At 41.6% G+C, this 25,076-nt stretch overlaps 1 protein-coding gene across 8 annotated transcripts in view; it reads left to right on the top strand.

Moving 5' to 3' along the window:
• ZGRF1 (zinc finger GRF-type containing 1) overlaps positions 1–23,012 on the top strand; it is a 62,195-nt gene extending 39,183 nt beyond the window's left edge. For 5 of the 8 annotated variants that reach the window (XM_075929745.1, XM_075929744.1, XM_075929746.1 and 2 more), the window contains 9 exons: positions 3,126–3,203; positions 8,135–8,282; positions 8,771–8,898; positions 9,778–9,901; positions 11,302–11,478; positions 11,603–11,737; positions 16,128–16,389; positions 17,267–17,406; positions 22,555–23,012. In XM_075929745.1, the coding sequence (XP_075785860.1) occupies positions 3,126–3,203; positions 8,135–8,282; positions 8,771–8,898; positions 9,778–9,901; positions 11,302–11,478; positions 11,603–11,737; positions 16,128–16,389; positions 17,267–17,406; positions 22,555–22,575 (1,213 nt within the window). In that variant the 3' untranslated portion in view covers positions 22,576–23,012. The remainder of the gene's footprint in view (positions 1–3,125; positions 3,204–8,134; positions 8,283–8,770; positions 8,899–9,777; positions 9,902–11,301; positions 11,479–11,602; positions 11,738–16,127; positions 16,390–17,266; positions 17,407–22,554) is intronic. The other 3 variants (XM_075929741.1, XM_075929743.1, XM_075929742.1) reach the window with 3 other exon arrangements.
• Positions 23,013–25,076: the final 2,064 nt, after the last annotated feature.

Below are 25,076 nucleotides of genomic sequence, written 5' to 3'. Positions count from 1 at the left end.
ACTGGAAAAGAGTAAATATAGTGCCCATTCATAAAAAGGGAAATAAGAACAACCCAGGAAACTACAGACCAGTTAGTTTAACTTCTGTGCCAGGGAAGATAATGGAGCAAGTAATTGAGGAAATCATCTGTAAACACTTGGAAAGTGACAAGGTGACAGGGAACAGCCAGCATGGATTTGTAAAGAACAAATCATGTCAAACCAATCTGATAGCTTTCTTTGATAGGATAATGAGTCTTGTGGATAAGGGAGAAGTGGTGGATGTGGTATACCTAGACTTTAGTAAGGCGTTTGATACGGTCTCACATGATATTCTTATCAATAAACTAGGTAAATACAACTTAGATGGGGCTACTATAAGGTGGGTGCATAACTGGCTGGATAACCGTACTCAGAGAGTAGTTATTAATGGTTCACAATCCTGCTGGAAAGGTATAACCAGTGGGGTTCCGCAGGGGTCTGTTTTGGGACCGGCTCCATTCAATATCTTCATTAACGATTTAGATATTGGCATAGAAAGTACGCTTATTAAGTTTGCAGATGATACCAAGCTGGGAGGGGTTGCGACTAATCTGGAGGATAGGGTCATAATTCAAAATGACCTGGACAAATTGGAGAAATGGTCTGAGGTAAATAGAATGAAGTTTAATAAAGACAAATGCCAAGTGCTCCACTTAGGAAGGAACAATCAGTTTCATACATACAGAATGGGAAGCGACTGTCTGGGAAGGCGTATGGCAGAAAGCGATCTAGGAGTTATAGTGGACCATAAGTTGAATATGAGTCAGCAGTGTAATGCTGTTATAAAGAAAGCAAACATGATTCTGGGATGCATTAACAGGTGTGTTGTGAGCAAGACACAAGAAGTCATTTTTCCACTCTACTCTGCGCCGGTTAGGCCTCAGTTGGAGTGTTGTGTCCAGTTCTGGGCACCACATTTCAAGAAAGATGGAGAAATTGGAGAGGGTCCAGAGAAGAGCAACAAGAATGATTAAAGGTCTAGAGAACATGACCTATGATGGAAGACTGAAGGAATTGGGTTTGTTTAGTTTAGAAAAGAGAAGATTGAGGGGGGACATGATAGCAGTTTTCAGATATCTAAAAGGGTGTCATAAGGAGGAGGGAGAAAACTTGTTCATCTTGGCCTCTGGGGATAGAACAAGAAACAATGGGCTTAAACTGCAGCAAGGGAGGTTTAGGTTGGACATTAGGAAAAAGTTCCTAACTTATTCCAGTGTTTGACTACACTGACAATTGCCCAGGGAGGTTGTGGAATTTCCATCTCTGGAGATATTTAAGAGTAGGTTAGATAAATGTCTATCAGGGATGGTCTAGACAGTATTTGGTCCTGCCACGAGGGCAGAGGACTGGACTTGATGACCTCTCGAGGTCCCTTTCAGTGCTAGTATTTTATGATTCTATGATGCCTTTATTATTGGCCCAGAGTGGCTAATGGTTTGGGCATCTCAAGAGGCAGAGGAAGTGATGCTGAAAGATAAGAGTTGATGGTGATTTGGAGATGGGAAAAGTTCGAGTATGAACAGTCCGTAGTGTACACCAGGTCCATTGAGTGCCCAGATCAGCAGGAAATGGCAGCAAGAGGCTTTTCGGTAAGAGGATGAGGAGGAAATCAACAAGAATAAGACAAGGTGACTGAGGAAAAAGAAAAACCAGCCAGAGTCAAAGGAGAAAGTGGCTTAGAAGAATGCTTGACTACAACCCAATGTAAGGTGGGGAAGTTAGACAACATATACTTCCAAGGAAGTGGCTCTGTGGGGCTGGAAGCTACAGAAAGGAGAGAGAAACAACATCTAGTACAGTGGTTCCCAACCTTTTCGAGCATACGGACCCCTTTTCCATCTATTAAAATTTCACCCCCCTCCCAGGGGAAGAAAAAAGAAAGGAAAAGAAAAAGTAAAGTAAGGATTGGGCCCCTTTTTTAAACTTTCTATGAACCCCCTGCATTACCATTACAGACCACCAAGCGTCCGTGGACCACAGGTTGGGAACCACTGATCTAGCATACAAAGCTTGAGAAGGTAAGGTCTTGGCAGGAGAGAGCAAATACAGATGCAGGGAGATGGTCATCACAAATTCTGGCTAACATACACAGATAGCACAACACTAAGAGTTTATGACCTAGATTAATTTTGTTGCTGAGTGGCTCAAGTGCTCCTTGAGAGGAAGGGAGGAAGGAAGAGGGAGAAATAGAATGAAGTTTAGTGGTGGATGTGAAGACAAGAGGATGATAAATCAGAAATAAAGGGGGCAGGGTTAAGAAAAGACAGCAGCAGCTATGAGTGTGAGGGTACGTCTAGACTACATGCCTCTGTCGCCAGAGGCATGTAGATTATGCTACCAGACATAGTAAAATGAAGCGGCGATTTAAATAATCGCCGCTTCATTTACATTTACATGGCTGCCACGCGGAGCTGACAAACAGCTGATCAGCTGTTTGTCGGCTCAGCACGATAGTCTGGACACACGGGTGTCGACATCAATGCTATGTGTCGACCACCCAGGTAAGCCTCCTGGGATGAGGTTTACCTGGGTGGTCGACAAATACCTTTGATGTCAACACCCGCACGTCCAGAATATCGTGCTGAGCCGACAAACAGCTGGTCAGCTGTTTGTCAGCTCAGCGCGGCACCATGTAAATTTAAATGAAGCGGCGATTATTTAAATCGCCGCTTCATTTTACTATGTCTGGTAGCCTAATCTACATGCCTCTGGCGACAGAGGCATGTAGTCTAGACGTACCCTTAGAGATCAACAGGTGCAGCCAGGATGAGAAGAAAGTTGGAGAGATTCAGATGTGGTGAAGCGTCTGGGAGTAAATGATGGGGATGAAAGGAGGGATAAAAAGAGGGTAACAGGATGCAGGTGAGGAGTGCTTTTGGGAGGACAGTTATAAAAAGTATGAAGCACTGTGGGAAATAGAATCAAAATTAACCTACTCTTGTCATAACAAAACAATGCATTTTTTGTGCTACATTACTTCTTGTGATAAATTGGCTATAAATATTTGTATTAGTGTTTTGATCTTCGTCCCTCTTAAAAGCATGGGGGAAAACTGCAAGTTTTGCATCTTGTTCCATTTCTACAATAAATGTATTTTATCAAAGTCTACTAGATCTTGGATTTGAGGACTTCATCAGAGTTGGAAGTGTTAGAAAAATTGCCAAGAGAGTTCTTCCTTACAGGTAAAAAACTTAAGATCTTCAAAGGACTGAATAGATCACCATTGATAGTAGTAGTACCGTAAGATGACTGCTGTGTAAACGTGATTTTAATGGTGTCTTGCAGAACAGTTTATTTTTTACAGAAAATGTAATAGTTGTAATGGCTTATAGTTTGTAAACAAGCAGTTGTATATGGCTGTATTAATCTATACATGCTTGGATTTTAGACATTTATCTCTTTAAAAGTTGGTATTGTGACTCGTTGGATCACAGAGATTCATTTGGGACTGTCACTTGATGTGCTGATCATATCACTGAGCCCACCCTATCTACCCTCTGGGGTGCTCCACCACAAGCACTAGTCTCCCACAGCAAAGGCCCAGAATTGAGTTAACAGCCACCCCAGCAGAGTAACACAGACATGAATATCAGTTCTGGGAGGGCTCAGTTACGGGGACTTGTCAGCATCTAGGAGCACAGCCCCAAGTAGGACCAAAAACCCAGATAACTCTGTCTTACTCTATATGCTACATTGTCCTGCATTTTGCTTCAGCTACCCCAGACTAACACGGCTACATTTCTATCACTATTCTATATGAAAAAGTTTTACAGAGAACGCGCATGAAGTCCTCCCCCTTTATCAATGAAAGAAGTGTGAATAGTAGGGATGTTAGATACCATGTAATTGAATAATCATGTAACTGCACCAAATATTTGTTAGTCTGTGGGGGTGGGGCTGGTACAGAGGCAGCAGCATGAGAAAGCAGCAGCCCCTGTCCACAGAGGGCCCGAGCTCCTCGCGGACAGAGGCTGTGACGGCATCCCAGGGAGCAGCCTCTGTCCACAGTGAGCCTGGGCTCACCAAATATTTCTTCTGTCCGTAGTGAGCCTGCTCCATGGCAGCCTCCCCTGCCCCCTTCCCATTCTGGTGCCTCCGATGGCCAGTTTCCCACATGTACCAGCTCCCGCCTGCCCGCCTCATCCTCTGCGCTGCTGCCTCTCTATCAGAGGCAGCAGTGAGGGCTTAGGAAAGCAGTGGCTCTGTGGGATCAGGTGCTTGCTGGGAGACGGTTTAAAAGCCAGCTCCCTATGGACACTGGCTCCAACCTCCCTACCCCTTGCTGCCTCTGATAGAGGCAGAGGGGTGTTGCATGTAGTCGATAGGTTTAACTGATAAGCCCAGGCTTATCAGTTAATCGTGTACTCGACTATATGTTGACATCCCTAGTGCACAGTTGTTGTTCCACATCTCCCTCCCACCCCCATAACTGTTATTTACACTAGGTTAAACAAGTGATTTTTTTAAGTATAAAAAGTAGGATTTAAGTGATTACAAGTGAAAACAGATAGATCAAAGTAAGTTACTAAGCAAAAAACAAAACAAAACACGCCAGCTAAACCAAATACACTAAGAAGAGTTGTTAGAGATCATTTCTCACCGTAGTTCTTATTTTAAGTGCAGTTCTTCACAAGCCAGAGCTGATCTTTTTCCTTTGACCTGAGCCCAGTAATGTTCCTGCACCCTTCTCATTATAGTTCTTTTCTTTTTCATGTGTTCTTCTGCCTCCTAGGGGAGGGAGGCAATTTCAAATGCCAGCTGAAAACCCTCTTTGTTTGCTCCTCATCCTTCAAATAGAATTTCCCCAGGACGGGAATCCTTTGTTCCATTCTCCCCCTCATTCTGAACAAGTACAAAATTCAAGAAGAATTCCAGTACCAGGTAGCATGGTCACGTGTCTCTGTAGGACCAACTACAATGTGGGCTTACAAAAAAACCAAAACTATTTACAGCTCATTGTCTTGAGCACTGGGCCAGGAAAATTCCTTAAGTGCTGACTTTCACTAAAATAATGGCTCACACTGGAAGATTTAGGTTAACAAACAGGTTTACATTTCCTATTTCTAACTTCACATATAAGAATATATGCACACAATTAGAATATTCACAGTCAGTGGATTACAAGCTTTTCAATAACAGTTTATATGCCAAATTTTGCATAAATCATATGAGTTATGCATAATCAAAAATATTTTCATAAAAATATGGGGGTCCAGTGTCACAGGTATGATTTAAGCAGAAGTGACCTAGATAACTTAAATTGCACAGAAAATAGCATGAACTGAAAAGGAGAAGCTTGGGAAATTATTCAGTTAATCACCAGCTGAGTGTCACACTGCTGCCATATGTAAACCTGACTCATAGACTTTAAAGTCAGAAGGGACCATTATGGTCATCTAGTCTGACCCCCTGCACAGTGCAGGCCACAAAATCTCACCCACCCCTCCTAGAATAATCCTCTCACCTATATCTCAGATATTGAAGCCTTCAAATACTTTGAAGACCCCAAGATGCAGAGAATCCTCTAGCTGTGATCTGTACCCCATGCTACAGAGGAAGGCGAAAAACCTCCAGGGCCTCTGCCAATCTACCCTGGAGGAAAATTCCTTCCCAACCCCAAATATGGCGATCAGCTAAACCCTGAGCATGTGGGCAAGACTCATCAGCCAGACACCCAGAAAGTTCTCTATAGTAACTCCTATCTTCCCTCCATTGACCTATTTCCCACTGATAATGAATGGTCAATTAGTTACCAAGATCATGTTAGCTCATCAAACCATCCCCTTCATAAACCCATCTAGTTTAATCTTGAAACCAGATAGATCTTTTGCCCCCACTACTTCCCTTGGAAGGCCGTTCCAGAACCTCACTCCTCTAATGGTTAGAAACCTTTGTCTAATCTCAAGTCTAAACTTCCTACTAGCCAGCTTATATCCATTTGTTCTTGTGTCCACATTGGTATTACAGTGAACCCTCGTTTATCGCGGTAGATAGGTTCCAAACCCGACCGCGATAGCTGAAAATCCGCGAAGTAGGCTTTGAAAGCCGCGGAGGGGCTCCGGCGGGGGAGCAGCCCAGGCGCGCCTGGGATGCCCCCCCGCCGGCTTCCCCCGAGGCTTTGAAAGCCGCGGAGGGGCTCCGGCGGGGGAGCAGCCCAGGCGCGCCTGGGATGCCCCCCCGCCGGCTTCCCCCGAGGCTTTGAAAGCCGCGGAGGGGCTCCGGCGGGGGAGCAGCCCAGGCGCGCCTGGGATGCCCCCCCGCCGGCTTCCCCCGAGGCTTTGAAAGCCGGAATATACGGTAGTACTGTTAACAAACCACCCTTTAATGTACAGAAAAAAGTCCGCGAAGTCGTGAATCCGCGATGGTCGAACCGCGAAGTAGCGAGGGCTCACTGTAAACTTAAATAATTCCTCTCCCTCCCTGGTATTTATCCCTCTAATATATTTAAAAAGTGCAATCATGTCCCCCCTCAGCCTTCTTTTGGTTAAAGTAAACAAGCCAAGCTCCTTGAGTCTCCATTCATAAGACAGGTTTTCCATTCCTCGGATCATCCTCGTGGCCCTTCTTTGTACCTGTTCCAGTTTGAATTCATCCTTCTTAAACATGGGAGACCAGAACTGCACACAGTATTCCAAATGGGGTCTCACCAATGCCTTGTATAATGGCACTAACATCTCCTTATCCCTACTACATCCCAAGATCGTATTAGCCTTTTTCAGGCCCATGTCACAATGGCGGCTCATAGTCATTCTATAATCAACCAGGACTCCGAGGTCCTTCTCCTTCTCAGTTACTTCCAACTGATGTGTCCCCAGCTTATAACTAAAATTCTTGTTATTAATCCCTAAATGCATTACCTTACACTTCTCACTATTAAATTTCATCCTATTGCTATCACTCCAATTTACAAGATCATCCAGATCTTCCTGTATGCTATCCCGATCCTTTTCTGAACTGGCAATAGCTCCCAACTTTGTGTCATCCGCAAATTTTATTAGGACACTTCCACTTTTGGTGCCAAGATCAGCAAAAAAAAGATTAAATAAAATTGGCCCCAAAACTGATCCCTGAGGAACTCTGCTAGTAACCTTCCTCAAACCTGACAGTTCACCTTTCAGTATGACCCGCTGTAGTCTCCCCTTTAACCAGTTGCTTATCCACCTCTCAACTTTCATATTAATCCCTATCTTTTCCAATTTAACCAATAATTCCCCATGTGGTACTGTATCAAATGCCTTACTAAAGTCGAGGTAGATCAGATCCACTGCATTTCCTTTATCTAAAAAAATCTGTTACTTTCTCAAAAAAGGAGATCAGGTTGGTTTGGCACGATCTACCTTTTGTAAAACCATGTTGTAATTTGTCCCAATTGCCATTAGCCTCAATGTCTCTAACTACTTTCTCATTCAACATTTTTTCCAGGATCTTACATACTACAGATGTCAAACTAACAGGCCTATAGTTACCTGGGTCGCTTTTTTTCCCTTTCTTAAAAATCGGAACTATATTAGCAATTCTCCAGTCAAATGGTACAACCCCTGAGTTTAGAGATTTATTAAAAAATGTTGCTAATGGACTTGCAAGTTCATGTGCCAGTTCCTTTAATATTCTTGGATGAAGATTATCTGGGCTCCCCGATTTACTCCCATTAAACTGTTAAAGTTTGGCTTTTACCTCGGATATGGTAATATCTACCTCCTTATCTTTAGTCCCATTTGTTAACTTACCATTATCCCTAAGCTCTTCATTAGCCTCATTAAAGACTGAAGCAAAGTATTTGTTCAAATATTGGGCCATGCCTAGATTATCCTGAACCTCCACTCCATCCTTAGTACCTGCATAAGAATGAAAAAAAAAAAAAAAACCTCCTCAGTTCTAATCCAGACTACAGCAGACTTGCTAGGAGGCTTTGGGCATGCATGACTTAGATTTGTTTCTTCCGTTACACAGTGGAGAGAATCTTTCCCATGTCATATGGGTATTGTGAAGATTTACAAACATTAATTAAATCAGTCATGACTAAAGTTCTGAATGTGACTATTTTTATTTACTTTTGCATTTTGAGTAAGCAGTTATCAATACACATAACTTTCATTTCAAAATATTTTTAAAGCTTACATGCTGGCTCTGGAAGTGAGAGTGAAGAGTTAAAAGAACTGCTTGCCCTGATGAAAAAAGATTTAACTCCAGCAGAAAAAATATATGTGAGAAAGAGTATCGAACATCATAAACTAGGAACCAATAAAGCTATTCTGCGACAGGTACTAACACAGTGGACTAAAGAAGACAAAGTAAACTTTTTTTTTTAATCTTTGAGAAGCCAAGCATACATAAACTGGCACCCCCCTCTGATGTTGAATGCTGTGAAAACTTTATATAGAATGAAATGGACCATACCCAAATAAGCTTTTTTCCAATATACTTGAGTAAATCAAGCTTCTTGTATGTCTTAGTTATTTCACTGTAATAAAGAACAGGAATCACAAGGTCAGAGGCATTCTCTGAAATTTGTAATGTAATGCACAAGATTTATTTACAAGAGAGGGGAAAACACATAACTTTGAAGACCTGTTTACTAGGAGGTGTTATAATGGATGTTGAAATTCAGTTGTTAGTGTCTGTAAGCCAGAGTGATGGGTACACTTGACATGCCTAGGTAGATAGCTAAATTTCTATGTAACTTATGCTATCATGGAAGCTGTGTATTTGTGTAGATTGTTAAATCTCTTTCCCACCCTACATCACAAAGGTGAAAGTGGTTGGGGCAACCTGTGCTGCCTGCCCATTCCCTTGCATGAATAACCTGAAGTTCCCTGTGGTGGTGCTGGATGAGTGCAGTCAGATGACAGAACCTACTTCGCTCCTTCCCATTGCAAGGTACAAATCAACTGTTCACATTTCTGTGTAATGATCACTTTTAGCTAATGGTGACATATTTAAACAATCCCACTTTGGTATTTTAAGAATATAATTAATTTACACTCAAGAAAACAAATTCTGAACTAGTACTGAACTAGCATTTATTGGTCATCTATTTAATTCCACTTGGAAAGAAATGGGATGAGAATTTTTGGATTCTCAACAGATCTAGGGAGTTAATCACTAATGTGACTTGGCTAAGCCCCGAATTCCAGAGTTCCACATGTCACAAGCCTTTGCTTGGGGGCCAGGATGGTCTCACCACCACAGAGGAGGTAGAGAAGAGAAAGGATACTACAGAGAATGTAGGAGTACTTTTTAAAAAAAAATGTTCACTATGTAGTTTACTGTCATCTACAGCCAAAGTCTTTAGCCCCATTTAGCATAAAATTATCTTACCTCTCAGCAAGTCCAAGGTTTCCTAGGGAAGTAGGCCTGGGACCAAGCTTTTCCTAAATTGAGAACATCCCCGTCCCCCAAGCTAATTTTTCCTCTCTTCTCCTTCCCTTTTCTGGCATTGTTTTGCTCCCTTGTTATTCCTTCAGCATCCTACTCTTCTTGGATGTTGCTTCTCCTTCTCACTCCTCTTGGAATGAACTAGGTCTAAATTACATAGGCCCATACCCTTCCCACTCCTAGTAGCCGTTAAGAGGTTAACTGGAGTCACCTGTGTGAGTTTGTTTATCTCCCCTACTTGACAGTTTACTCTGTCACAAGGGGTTAACAGAAGAGGAGCCCAGTACAAAGCAAACTGCTAATTATAAAGAGAAGCAATCAATTAATTCATTTTACAATTTAAGTTTGTGTTTTGGATTTTCATTGGAATGCTTATTGTAGGTTTGTGTGTGAAAAGCTGGTGCTAGTTGGAGACCCTAAACAGCTGCCACCAACTATTCAAGGGTCTGAAGGTGCTCATGATAATGGATTGGAGCAGACTCTCTTTGACCGCCTTAGTTTGATGGTATGTGCTACTAAAAGCTATGGGATGAAATCCAGGCCCTGTTGACTTTAGCGTTGCTGGCATTTCTTTCCTGTGTTCCATGAGGCAGTTAATCTTAATGCATCTTTGTGTAAATGTTATTTTAGGACATTAATTTTTTTTAAATTGCTTTGTCCGGATTTTTTTCTGGAAATGTTACTCAAATAATTGAACAGCTCATAGGAGTTTAAAAATAACATGTGTCTGAATAAAATGGGAGTAACTTCCAGTTACATTAATACGAATGAGAGCTCCAGGAACACAACTGGACTACGTCTAGACTGGCATGATTTTCCGGAAATGCTTTCCGTTAAAAGCATTTTCGGAAAAGCGCATCTAGACTGGCAGGACGCTTTTCCGCAAAAGCACTTTTTGCAGAAAAGCGTCCGTTGCCAATCTAGACGCACTTTTCCGCAAAAAAGCCCCAATCACCATCTTCGCGATCGGGGCTTTTTTGTGGAAAACAAATCTCTGCTGTCTACACTGGCCCTTTTGCTCAAAAGTTTTTCAGAAAAAGACTTTTGCCCAAACGGGAGCAGCATAGTATTTCCGCAAAAACACTGACAATCTTACATGAGATAGTCAGTGCTTTTGCAGAAATTCAAGCGGCCAGTGTAGACAGCTGGCAAGTTTTTCCGGAAAAGCGGCCAGTCTAGACACAGCCCTGGAGTTTAATACAGACTGAACCTCTCTAGTCCGGCATTCTAGTCCAACACTCTAGGGACCTGATCGGTTCTGAACCAGAGAATTTTCTGGACCACGGGAGGTCAGTATTGTCTAGCAGCATTACCCACACTTCCACTGTTTACTGGGCTGTTAGAGGACATTTATGAGTAAATTGGAGCTAAATAACAGCACAGAACACCGAGAGCTAGGACTGGTGGCTTTAAAACAAGCTTTATGGGACTATGGGAAACTTGGTTACACCCATGAAAAGTGGACAATGAGAAACTTGGTTACACCTATGAAAATCATTCCAGACAATGGATATTTCTGGACCAGAGAGTTCTGGACTAGTGAGGTTCAACCTGTAATTTAATTTTGGTTTGTTTTCACTATAGTCTAAATCAGTGATCTCCAAACTGTGAGGCATGCCCCTAGGGGTATATGGAAGAATATTCAGGAGGGAGAGGACCGCAGCCCCACTCCCGGTCCCAGCTCCTCACCATGGCTCTGTGACCCTGGCTTCTGGAGAGGCATGGGCCAAGTGAGGGCGGGGGGAGGAGGGGCATGAGCAAAAATGTTTGGGAATCACTGGTCTAAGTAAAACTTTTTTTTAAGTTGTTTGATATACAGTATTGAGAAATATCCCAGTAATATTTTGCAAAGTTATTAGCAACTATTTACATTTTCTTTGCATTTTCTGTGTTGCATTTCTGTAGGGACACAATGCAGTCTCTCTTAGGACACAGTATCGTTGTCACCCTGCTATTAGCTCTATAGTCAATGATCTGTTCTATGAAGGAAATCTGTTGGATGGTATTTCAGAGATGGACAGAAGTCCTCTATTGGATTGGCTTCCAACACTATGTTTCTTTAATGTTAATGGGATAGAGCAGGTAGGTTTTTAATAGTTATCTTGGTTTAGGATTTGACTTGTTAACATGTATCATCATTGGATGGCTAATTTTATTTAAATCGCCTTTTAGCAGAGCATAATTTGAAATTTTTTCCCATCTCCAGATTGAAAGAGACAATAGCTTTTATAACATGGCAGAAGTTTATTTTATAATCAAGCTTATCCAGTCATTGATTGCAAGTGGAATAGAGGGATCCATGATTGGGGTGATTACATTATATAAATCACAGATGTATAAGGTATGTACTATGCTTTTCACAAAGTAGTGATGAACAGTCAACTGTAAATGAGTCTCATTTAAATCTGATACATGAAGGCAAGCAACTAAATATAGACAATATTTATACGTACTTATATGCACATGCAGAAGTCTAAATGTTAAGATCAGTGAACTAAAGTGTTTGGCGGTAAATGAGGATATTGGTATAATAGGCATCACAGAAACTTGGTGGAATGAGGAGAATCAATGGCACACAGTATTGCTAGGGTACAAAATATATAGGAACGATAGAGTAGGTTGTGCAGCTAGAGGCACTGTAAGTAAAAGAAAGCAAATTCAGGTATTGTAAAAATCCGAAACAAATCAAACTGTGCCACAGAATCTCTATGGATAAGAATGCCACATTTGAACGAGAGGAATATAGCAGTAGGAACATATTACCAACCATCTGACCACGATGGTGAGCGTCAGCGGAGCCACTGGATACAGGAGCACTCAATGAAGACCTGTGGAAAAGCTAATTGAATTATTTGCATGAGTCTTCACTACAGAAAAAGTGGGAGTGATCCACACACCAGAGCCATTTTTTTAGGGGACAAATCTAAGGAATTGTCCTAGTTTGAGGTGTTATGGAATAAATTGATAAATTGAACAATACAGGTTGGAATGCCCTGGTCCAGCACCCTTGGGACCTGGCCAGTCTCAGACCAGGGGAGATCCCCTGCCACTGGTCCCCATATCGCTGTATGCTGCTGTCTACCTACCACCCCAGCAGGCACTCTGCCTTTCCCCCGCATCACTAGCCTGGCCTGGCTCGCTTGCCGCAGGTTGCCCTGGCCAGGCTGCCAGTCCTGCTGCTCCTGGCCCCACCTGGACCTCCTGCCAGGAGCATCTATGGTCTTGCTAGACTGTGGATGTTGCTGGCTCACAGAGTGCCAGATTTTTGAGGTGCAACCTGTAATAAATTATCAGAACCAAGAGTTCTGTAGGAATTCAAATATGAAATTGCAGAATAACTAATATAGCATGAAACCTATTACGTAAATCAAACTCTTTAATGGAAGACTGAAGAGTAACTAATATCATGCCCCTTTTTAACAACTGTCTTCAGAGGCTGCTAAGGCTAATTTCAGCACCAAGCAAATGGGTTTAAACTATAATAAAGATCAGAATTGTCAGACACATGGATGACCTCTGTATGTTGGGGGGAAGTCCACATGATTTTTTCTAAAGAAAAATTGTGTCTCAGTCTTTTAGAATTCTTTTAGTGTGCCAACAAGCACATGGGTAATGGTAATCCTGTTGATATGGTATACAGAAAACCTTTGACAAGGCCTTTCACTAATAGCTCCTAAGCAAACTAAGGAGTCATGGGATAAGCGGTAAGATGCTGTCACAGATAACTAATTGATTAAAAGATAGGAAACCAAGGATTGGACTAAAAGATCAGTTTTCACAACGAGGAGAGAGAGAGAAAGAGTTTAAGAACATAAGAACGTCCAACCTGGGTCAGACCAATGATCCATCTAGCCCAGTATCCTGTTGGCCAATACCAGATGCCCCAGAGAGAGGGAACTCCACAGATAAACCTCACGTGATTCCCTCCCCTGTCACTCATTTCCAGAGGCTAAGGACACCATTCTTACCCATCCTGGCTTGTAGCCATTGATGGACCTAACTTCCATGAATCTATCTAGCTCTTTTTTTTAACCCTGTTAAAGTCCTAGCCTTCACCACATCCTCTGGCAAGGAGTTCCAGAGGTTGACAGTGAGCTGAGTGAAGAAAAACTTCTTTGGTTATTTTAAACTTTCTGCCTATTAATTTCATTTGGTGACCCCTAGTTCTTATATTGTGGGAATTAGTAAATAACTTCCTTATTCACTTTTTCCACACCAGTCATGATTTTATATACCCCTTTAGTCTCCTCTTTTCTAAGCTGAACAATCTGAATTGAACTGTGCTATACAGCTTATTCATAAATGATCTGGAAAAGGGAATGAACAGTAAAGTGCCAACATTTATATCTTATACAAAACTACTCAGAATAGTTAAGTCCAAAAAGACTGCAGACGGTTACAAACAGACCTCAGACCAGTTAGTGACTGGGCAACAAAATGACAGCTGGAATTCAAATTTTGAAAAGTACAACATAATGCACATTAGAAAAAAAGAATCCCACCCGTACATACAAAATGGAGTCTGTTATCATGCATAAAGAGATCTTGGACCAATTGTGGATAGTTCTCTGAAAACATCTCTTCAGTGTGCAGCAACTATCAAATAAGCTAGCAAAGCTAGAAACCATTCAGAAACAGATAGGTAATAAAATTGAAAATATCACAGTACCACTCTCTAAATCCATGGAATGCCCATACTTTGAATACAATGTGCTGTTTGTCTCTCCCCCTGTCAACAAAATATGTATGAGATTTGGAAAAAGTACAGAGAATGGCAATAGTGATTAGGAGAACAGTTTTCCTATGAGCAGAGATTTTTAAAAAACCTGTGCTTTCTCATTTTAGAAAAGAGATAGCTAAGGGAGAAAATGATAGATGTTTATGAAATCATGAATAGGGTGGAGAAAGTTACAGGGAAGTGTTATTTATTCTTTCACATAAACTCAACAAGGTACCACATGATAAAACTAATGACCAGCAAGTATAAAACAAAGGAAAATTCTTCCACAACCTGTGGAAGTTTATTGCTAGAGGGTGTTGAAAAGACCACAAGCATAACTGGGTTCAAAAGAGAATTAGGAAAGTTCATGAAGGTATGTCTACCAATGGTTTTTAGCAAAATTGTCAGGGACCCAGCCCCAGGCTCCACATGTCCCGAAACCTCCACCTACCAGAAGCTGGGACTGGACAACTGAAATGTCCCTGCTCATTTCATTTCCTCTAACACAGCTTGCACTGGCCACTCAGAGCAGGATACTATTGCTAGATGGACCTTTGGTCTGAGCCTCTTTGGTTGTTATGAACTTGCAATAATTTTTTTTTCATAATTTAAGTTTCTATTCTTTATTAAAGATGGTAATATTTATATAGTTTTGTTTCTTCCAAAAGAACAAGTATTCTTATAAATAGTTGTCTTTGAATTGAGTAGTCTGGATTTTTTCCCCCTGGTGGATTCAAAACAATGAGGAAGGAGTACCAAATAACATTTGAACATAGTTAGAACAAAAAGTTTGCATTTACTATACTACTAAACACATTCATAGCAATTTGCATAACTTTGCTACTAAGCAAATCAGAAAGATTGAGTTAATTCATATAGCTGACATGCACTGTGTCAGAAGTTTGGTTCATCCACCTGTCCCCCCAAACACACACACACACACACACACACACACACACACACACACACCCTCAAGTATTAAAATCAGAAAACTTACTATAGAAAATGTATTACTAATACATCCAAACCTCTCAAAATTTAAATTAGTAAATTAGAAGCCCATTGTGAATTGAAGTGTATGTCAGGAATGGACTCATTATATGGAATCATAATGATTATAGGGAAACATTGTGTCTAACATGAAACATTGTGTCTAACATGAAGATCCTTATTTGGCAAAGGAGGAATTTTATGCTGTATATACTTGTCATCACAAAGTGTAATGTATGCAGGGCTCTCTGTCTGCTTGTCAGGAATGTTTTCCCTTATCACATGTATGGATGTTGTGCAAGCACAAAATTTTGCGCTGAGTCTACTGCTGACATTTGATGGAAGTACTCCTGTAATTAGACATGTAAAAAAGGTTTAAAAAAAAGTAAGCGTGGAACTGTTAAAAATCCTAGCAGCTACACAATGAACTGTTTTTGGCCAGGTAGGCTTAGAGAGGGAAGGCTGCTCAGGCAGTGCCTCCTGCAGGCTGCTCTCAGAGAGCCAACTGCACTGCAGGCTCCATAGCAGTGGTTCCCAAACTTTTCAGCATCAAGCCCCCCTTTTTGATTTTTGAGAAACTCTTCCCCCCCAAAAAAAAATAGCAGCAAAACTTGGGGTGGGATTGATGGGGTGTGGGGGGGGGGGCTGGGTCGCCTCACTCCCTCCCCTGGAATTTCTTCACACCCCCCAAGGGGGGCATGCTCCCCAGTTTGCGAACCCATGCTCTCTAGTATAAGCCTTCTCCTATACTGCAGAGTGGGGGCTGGGAGAGAGGGGTGGCGAGTGCAGGCCTGCAGGGCAGAAGATTTTAACTGCAATGGAAACAGATAAGCTGATGCTTATCAGTTAACTAGTTAAACTCTTACATCTCTACCTGTAATCTATAATCAATAGAGTTGCTAGTTTATTGAATGTGAGTAGACTCAGACTGAATTAGCATTTATATTGGAGTGAGTGAGTGCGACTATGTAGCTAGTAGATCTGTAAAAACTGCAACTCCATCATCTTCATTTGTCCACAGATTTACAATTTACTAAGTGCTGTACACTCTGATGCTCTTGAGATAAAAGCTGTCCAAGTGTCTACTGTAGATGCATTTCAAGGAGCAGAAAAGGAAATCATTGTTCTGTCTTGTGTGAGAACAAGACAAGTTGGATTCATAGACTCAGAAAAGAGAATGAATGTTGCCCTGACAAGAGGGAAGAGGCATTTGTTGATTGTGGGAAATCTGGCCTGTTTGAATAAGAACAAACTATGGGGACGTGTAATTCACCACTGCGAAGGTAAAATATTTTTTATTTTAAAACCACCTTTTAATTAGAATAGGTTTTTTCCTGGCTGCAATAAAATGGCATTGCATCTTATTTAAATGTCTGAAGCTTATCTGCAAACTATTATTTATGCTTAGCAATCTGTAATCAGTGTTCCGAGTAAGCTGCCCTCTTTCCTTATATCATCAGGTATCTGGCTATAACTCTCCTTTCATGAGACAAGCACTTACTTTGCCAGCTAGATGAAGGATCCAGTATCCTTCTGCCCTCCAACATATACCAGACCAATTCTTTGTCTTTATTCATAAACTTAAGTACTGTTTATTCCTATAGATTTCCTCCCATGCCTTGTCATGTTTTTCAGTTTTCACCTAGCTCAGTATGCCAATAGGCATGCAGCACGAGGCATACAATACACAAATGGCCAAATAGGGAGATAGGTGGTAACTTACACCTAGCTTAATGGAACACTTCTGAAGTTTGTTACCTCCTAGTGATTTTTAAAAATGAAAACTCAGACTCTGAAGTATAGCTAACACTCTTTACCAGGCGTTGGTACACAAATACAGGGGAAGGGTGCACACTGCCCACTTTAAAAACAAGTTGGCATATTACAGTCTCTCAGCTGCTGAAATAAAAGATAGGAGCTGCTGCAAGGGAACAGTTGTTGCCAAATATCTGCTCACTAAGTTAGCCACCTGTTGACATCAGAGGGAGAGCCCCGTTGATTTATAATGGTTAGGCTCCTTGCAGAAATCCAGTTTTCAAGGTTAGGGAAACATGTCCTTTTAGCATTTTGGTGGGAATTAGATATTTTCATCATGACAATATGGAATATGTGATGGATGTTGCACAATAAGGTGTAATTGTCCTATATGGCTGCTTTTAGGAAGAGAGTATGGAGTGCAACATGTAAGCCTGTATGAGCAACAACTGAACAACATTCTTAAACATTACTTGGAGAAAAAGATGGAAGAAGAAAACAATATGCCTAAGAAAGAAATTAAAACTCTTTCACAGAAGGAAGAGGTATAAAAATTGTGTGCTTTTCTATGTAAACAACAGATAATATTTTAAAATTAGCCAATTAGCCTGTCATAAGACAGGATTTTCAGGTCTCTCCTCCACGTCAGTCTTCTCTTCTGAGCCTCCGGTCTCTCTCTCTCTCTCTCTCTCTCTCTCTCTCTCTGTCTTTCTCTCCTTCTCCTCCTGCCTCTCACTCGGGGGCCCACACAGCCACTTGTGCCACTTGTTCCCATGCAGCGGCCTGGCTGAGCAGCGCAGAAGTCAGCCGAGCGCCATGGCGGGAGGCGAAGGGGGGCGGGGCGGTGACGTTCATGGCCAGAGGGCGGGTCCTGGAGCCACTGTCACGCCACACGTCACCACCCTCCCCCCTTCCCCTCTCGCCGTGGCACTCGGCTGACTTCTGCGCCGCTCAGCCGGGCCACCGCGGGAGAGTAAGCGGCTGTTTGGGCCCTGCACTCCCCATGCAGCACGGGCTGCCCAGAGGGAACAGCCAGCATTTCAGCGTTAGTGTCTCTCAGACACTGGGCTACTATATATATATATATGATAAGTAGTAAAATGTACTAAATCACTTGTCACATAAAATTTGTTATATCCCCCTGCATAGATACCTCTGTATTTATTTTCTATATGACCCACTGAAGTAATTTTGTCTAATTGCTTGATAACTGAAATCCTTAAATTTAAGAGCACTGTAACTTGCATTTTATCTTTTTCATAACTCCCTGGTTTAGATGAAAGTTCTAACTTAAAAATGCTCTGGGAATGATCCTGGAAATTTTAGACCAGTAATAAGCCTTGCATGTATACCTGCAAATTGGTTGAAACATTTGTTAGAAACAGAACACCTGGAACATCAGCTATGATTTAACCAGCATAGTTTCTGCAAAGGAAATGTTGTCTCAGTTATCCATTAGAATTCTTTGAAGGTATCAGATTAGTACTGGATAAAAAAAAAAAAAAAAAAAGAGAAAAATTAAAAACAAATATGATGGTAAGATGCATGAGGAATGGAATGAAAAATAAGATGGAAAATATTACAAGGACTTATAAATTAGTGGTGTGGCTTCCTCTGGAATACTGTGTGCAAGACTAGTCATGCCATCTCAAAAGCTTGTCACAGAATTATAGGAGGCTCAGAGAAAGTTATGGGAATGATTAAGGCTATGGAGGAAGCTCCAGTGGAAGACAGAAATTCCACCTTTTAGTGTCAAATGAAGACACTTAGTAGGAGAACTATGTTGCTTCCTTAGAGATCTCAGTGAAAGCATAGGCTCTTTCTGCCTATGAAGTTGCTATAGACCTTGTGGAATGTGCCTTGATTCTATCAGGAATCAGTGCTCTTGATGCACTCTAGGACTCTACAAAGCATAACTTGATCCATCTGACCAGAGATAGTTTGGCTACCTGGAGCCATTGGCACTTCAGGTGAAAGGAGGTGAACACAGCGTCGGATCGTCCTGTCGATTTGGTTTGTTTGATAGCTCTTTAGGGACCTACAGACATCCTGATTATGCCAGGTTTTTTTGTAGGATGCTGGGGTTTTGGACAGAATGATGGGAGGATCCCCTCCCATGAGGCCAGGGAAGGTGAGACCACCTTTGACAAGCAAGATTATGCAAATCTTAATACCACCCTGTCATTAATGCGTATAAAGTTGCCAACTCTGAGTCTGATTTGGCAGATGTGATAGTGACCAAGAAATAGGTTTTGATGGAGTGACCCATGTCAGTAGTTCAAAAAGACGGGCGGTCATAGCTTTCTGCAGCAATGTTAGGTCTCATGTAAGAAAGATTGGTGTGACTGCAGGTCTAACCAATCTGGCAGCCCTGAGAAATCTGGATACTTGAGGATTCCCTGCCAAGGAATCACTGAACCTTGCATGTAAGATATTACTTATGGCTGACACCTGTTGCATTAAGGTGCTGAGCTGAATTCACTTGCCCATATGGTCCTGAAGAAAGTCCCAAATAGCTGAGATGCCAGAATCCTTGAGATTTTGTTTTGAACTCTATCTTCTCTGGACAGAGGAGTAGGCCTTTATTGATGAATGTTGTCTGGAGGACAGTATAAGCCCAAATCACTTTGGTAGATAATCTGAGTATACAAGGTCTGAATTGATTTGAAAAGTCACCAGTTTCACCAGTAGATGAAGTGGGAGTTCTAATGCCAACTAAATCATGGTTTCCTGAACTAGCACCTTTTGCTGCTTCTCATCTCATCTTGTGAATTCCTTTCCCTAAAAAGTAGAAGTGGGACTGTGTAAAGCAGGCCCTGTGGCTAACAGTGAGAGGGCATCCATCCCCAGAGATCTGGCATCTGCTCCTCTGGTATGAATTACGTTGTCACATTCTATCCTTCTGACAGGCAAGTAGAGGGGGTTACATTTCTCAGAGGCTACATTTCTGTAAAATCAGGTTGATGATTTTCTGATTTGTGCCCTGTTCTGAGTTGTGGACTGCACATGTTGGCTAAGCTATCATTTTTCTAAGCTATCATTGACTGCATGTCTGCTAAGCTAGCTTTTGCATTCTTTTCTCTATCTATATTGCTCTTATAGAAAATACATTCTTCTCTGCCCATTTCATTATGTCCATTGCTTCTATACCTTGAAAGGAGCTCCGAGTCCCCCCTTCGTTGTATAGATAAGCCATAGGGGTAGTGTTCTCTGATGGCAACAAACTGTGGACAACCTGGAGGCGTCTCTGGCACCTTTATGATGCTAGCTCGATAGCTCTGAGCTCCTAAAGTTACTTATGTGGAACTCCAAGTGCTCTGTGCTGTTTTATGCCCCAGATGTGTGCCTCACCCCTTCGGGCATCTGATGGGTGTACCAGTGAGTCTGGAAGGAATATTGGAAGACCCCTGCACGTGTGGTCTGAGTCCAATACCTGGCTAGGAACCAGAATCCTGTATACTTTACAGTAAATAGTTCTCTACTTTCAAGAAAAATGTCTGGAGACACCAGACATGGGGTTTGCTAAAGAGGTTCCAGTAGCTGGAGACACTGAATTATGAATGGTTGTGTGTTCCTTACTAACATTGACATCCACGTTTTGGATTTTCTGGAATCTGTCCAGTGATTGGTTACTCTTTTGCCACATGTATTGTTGATATTCCTGATCCACGTCACCCTTTTTAAAAACTTTTAAATTACTGTAACATAAATCAGACATTTTATAAGGATTGGAGGGTGAAGGACTCATCTTTTTAGAACAAAATTGTAACATGGACATGGATTTATCTTAAGGAGAAAGTTAAGCGGGGGTGGGGAGGACTTGATTACAGTCTAATTAGCTAAATGGGGAATCATTGCTGGGGGATGCTCAAATATATGTCAGCAAACTGCAGCCATTTCCATTTACAAATGGTCATAAAATTGTACCCCATCCTATCCATCCCACATCTAACTTTGGTTAGTGGTGTATGTGTGACCTTCAGGCTTATATCTAGGAACGAAGCTACACGCTCCAAAAAAGCTCTGTCAGTTTGGCAACACACAGAATTTTTAGCATGAAGCAGCAATTCAAATTATTATGCCAAATTTTGTATGTAGTCTTATAGTGGGCATAGCAATTAATACAAGTTTTGAAATACACTTTCCTGGTTGTAAATAGATTCCAGATAGTGGACAGTCTAGTACTGAAAGCAATCACAGTGGTAAGGGCAAGAGGGCAAAGAGAAATACACACTGAAAATAAGACTTGAGTTATTTGTGACCTGATCCATTGTTTAGGACTAACTGAGTTGGGAAAACATATCTAATGGCAAGAGACTATGCTATGCTCCAATCTCTCTATTATATATATCTCATCAATCTGTAGTTACACGGAGAAAAAGACAATATCCCTCTCCCTCACACATGATGATCTGTTTCATGCTATTTGCTACACACACAGATGGGACTGGTGCAGGCCTGCCGATGGGGGAGCAAAGAGGCCAACTGCCCCAGGGCCCAGTGAATCCCGGAGCCCCAAGTTCTTTACATCACTGAGTGGCACACTCAAGGCAGCTCTTAGGGCTGCTACACAGTAGGCAGCACTGGCAGGGTAGCACCACAGTCCGGGGGCCCCCGAGGCCAGCTGCCCTGAGTTCCTCCCCTTCTGGGAGTGCAGAGCCGACTCCCTCCCCCCACTTTTCCCAGGGGTCCGGCATGGCTGTCGGCTGCCTTGACTGGGTGCTCAAATAATATACAGATGGGTGTAATACAAAATAGGTTCTGTAGATTGAAGAAATCCTTTCCAATCTTATCTGATGCTGTATTGGGGAGGTTACATTCTGTTTTCAGGAGGTATTTAAATTAAAATGTTCTATTCACAGACCATACTTTCATGCAGTGACTTCACCTCGCCTATTGCCCTTATTTTAATTGTCTATGGTTATATGCATGCATGTGTAACCTTAATCTATCAGGGGCTGGTGTGATAAAAGCACTTTTCATGTAGCCATGCTGGAAAATTTGAGATAGTGCTGCCCATCACACCAGGCCCTCTAAATAAATACCAGGAAACAAACCATAGCCAACACTTGAATCTATTGTATGTGCTGGAAGCCCTTCATTAATAATAACATAGGATGGATTGCTTCTTTACTTTTAAATCACTGGAAGCAAGAGTTTGCCCAAAGGGATATTTGCTATTAACTGTAACATAACCAGGTCGTGAAGCAACTTATCTTCTTTATGGGCCAAATTAGGATACCTTTACTCACATTTTGATTCTGGTGGGACCACTTGTGGAGTAAAGTATTAGTCATTGTGACTGGAGAATCTAACCTAATGTGTTTTTGGTGTGACACAAAGTATTTCAAACAATGAAAATCTACAATGTTTTCACTCTCCTGAGAATGTGAGGGTTTTTTCAGACATTCCTATGTTTTGGCTAAGTTTTAGAAAAAAAAATGTTTTTTTCTTTACTAGAATACTTTAAAATATTTAAGTGTATTTAATTGATCTTAGAATTACATTATTTAGCCTGGTATATCTTAGAAGAGGTTTTACTTGGCTTACTTGCAAATCCATTAATAGAAGACAATGAAGCTTTTTTTTTTTCCTTCATGAGAAAAAAAAAATAAAAAAAACTCTAGTGAGAATTACAAAAAAAAGACTGTGCCTTTTTTGCCACTTATGAATACTTATTCTTTCCTCCTCAGTACAGCTGCGCAACTGAATGATATGAATACAGCTTCATAGAATGGTGTTCCATGATGAGGAGGGACATAAGAGAGGAAACCTGTCCATTAGATAAGAAATCTGGAAACTAACCAAAACAGCCTCTTCTAAGACAACATAAAACAATCAGAAAAATCTCTTTAAAATAAAATATGTAAAAATTGTAGAAGAATGTGTCTAGGCACCAAATCCAGAAGTGTTTTGTATTGGAAGTGTCTGTAGAGAAAATTCACGAACTTAAGATATTCAAGCCATTCTTCTTAGCTTCTGAAAACTTGAAACCGATAACCATATTTCTTGTATTTCATATAGATAGACGACTTGGTTTTGGAATGCGATTTAATATGCATGTATTTGTTATAAGACAAGTTCTTTTAGAGCCTAAAATGATCTTGTGATAAAATAAAGATGGTCCACTAGGTGGTGCCAGTGCACTCTTTCTTGCCGCTGGCTGGACCAATCTGAACAACTATCCTTTTGAACTATCAAAGGTTTAATAAAGAAAGGTAGTGAAGAAAGAACATTTGAATAATCGCACGACATCAATACAGATAATGACTTAAATCTGATGCAAGTCTGCTGCCAGCAGTAGCTGGAGTACTATTCTTTGCCTGTGAAAAAACGGAGCTGCATTACACAGCCTAAACTTCACAGTTAACCATTTTATTAAATGTTTCCAGCGAGAAAGTGAGAAACGCTCTATCATATTTGAGAAGAGTTTCTGGCCCAAGTAGCAGCTGAAGACATTAATAAGTGGAGTTGTGGAAGAAGAAACAGTAGATGGCTGAATAGCTCCTTTAAATTACTGCTGACACCTCTGTTACAGCTCCCTAAAATCTCAATCAACAATCCATTAGAACTCAACAGGAGTAAAACTAAATCCTCGTTTAAGTGTATTTATCCGATCTCTTTTCACTCTTTCAAATGCTAAATCCATTTCAGCATATGCCCCTTCTTTCTCTCGCCTTTCTCTAAAGACTGGCAGCCTATACTACTCTTGTAAATATGAAAGATGCTAATCATATGACATATCACGTCTCAGTCGGAGCCTGGAATAAAGCCTTGAGATTTGGGATCATTGCCTCCAGACAACAGCTTCATCAGCCGGAAAGTTGTTTTTTTTCTCCTTTCCTTCAACTCTCAATCCCTTCTTTGTCTGGGGGAAAATGCAGCCAACTCGAGCCACCCTGGCCATATGGTTCACTCTGTATTTTCTTAGTTGAATTCTGAATTGTTTCTGTGACTTGCGAAGGTGGGCGGGTTTTTTTAAGGGTGTATAAAGACATAGAAGTTGTTGCTTGTGCTGGGACTGCTTTGCAGAGCTACTGCATGTTCTTCACGTGTTTATTTCACACCTTCCTTCTGCAGCCACCCAATTACTTTTTCCTCCACATTGCTAAAGATGCAGCACTTAAGAACCAAGTGCACTATTTGCCTTTAACACTAACCAAATGGATTCCACCCATCTCCACTTTCCCTTTTGAATGGTTGAAAATGCCATCTTCCTCATTGTTTCAGGGCTGATTGATTGTACAATGCTGGCATGTTCCCATTTCAATGTATGGCAAGTGTGTAAAAATAATACAGGTTTCCCAGCACATCCCTTAATAAAGGGGGTTGGCTAAGAGAAGCCCAGAAGTATATGCATAAGGAAGGATGGCTTTCAAGATCTGTATATATTAGGAGGAGAATAAGGTTGATGCGCTCAAGTTTGGATAGCCCCCTGCCAAATTTTCTTTCTCTCTCTCCTTACACAAACCCCCAAAAGGCCCTTTCACCAAATCATTACATTCTACAGAGGTGGTCAAGCTAGCCCTGCTTTTCATGCATTTGAGAAAGAAAAGGGTCCTTGAAGTTTAGAAGATGCCCAAGGAAAACTCCTTGAATGACATCAAAAGAATGAGTTTCCATAGCTGTTGAAGCACGAGAGCCGTGTAGCTGCACAAAGGCGGGTTGGGGCAGTGGGACTGTCCCACTGCTCTATCCTAGCACAATTGGGTCACTGAAATAGGGAATTAATTACCATTGGAGAGTGGGCAGCCCATTCACCACTGGCTGAGTTTTATTAAACGCCAATATAAATAACAAAACAACTCTTGTGGCTGCACTATTCCTACACGCCAAAGGAAGGATTATGCTGGGGATTAACATCTTAAAGTCTATGAGACTTTCTGACTCAAGGCTCGAAGCTAGTAATCGTATTTGTCTCCTGGTTCAGCGATTAGTGCTCTCTCTCGCTCGCACCTTCGCCTGGATGGCCAATGTCCCTTTTGCAGGCACTGGGGTTTTTCACACAATCGGCTGTTCTTTTGCCCAGAGCTATAGAAAATAATAAGAAAACTGAAGCATGTTCATGCAGTGCTCCGGCCTCTTCTCTTCTTCCTGGGAAAGCAAAGGAGGGGACCGCAGTCTTTTTTCACAGGCAGACACCCTTTGGGGGAGACGGGAGGGGCCATGGGTCTAAAAATCACTCCGCAGGCCTGCACCTGCCATGCAAATTGGG

This window comes from Pelodiscus sinensis, chromosome 5 (genome assembly GCF_049634645.1).
Source record: "Pelodiscus sinensis isolate JC-2024 chromosome 5, ASM4963464v1, whole genome shotgun sequence".
In the NCBI taxonomy this organism is placed as follows: Eukaryota; Metazoa; Chordata; order Testudines; family Trionychidae; genus Pelodiscus; species Pelodiscus sinensis.
This window is presented reverse-complemented; position numbering and strand designations above follow the sequence as displayed.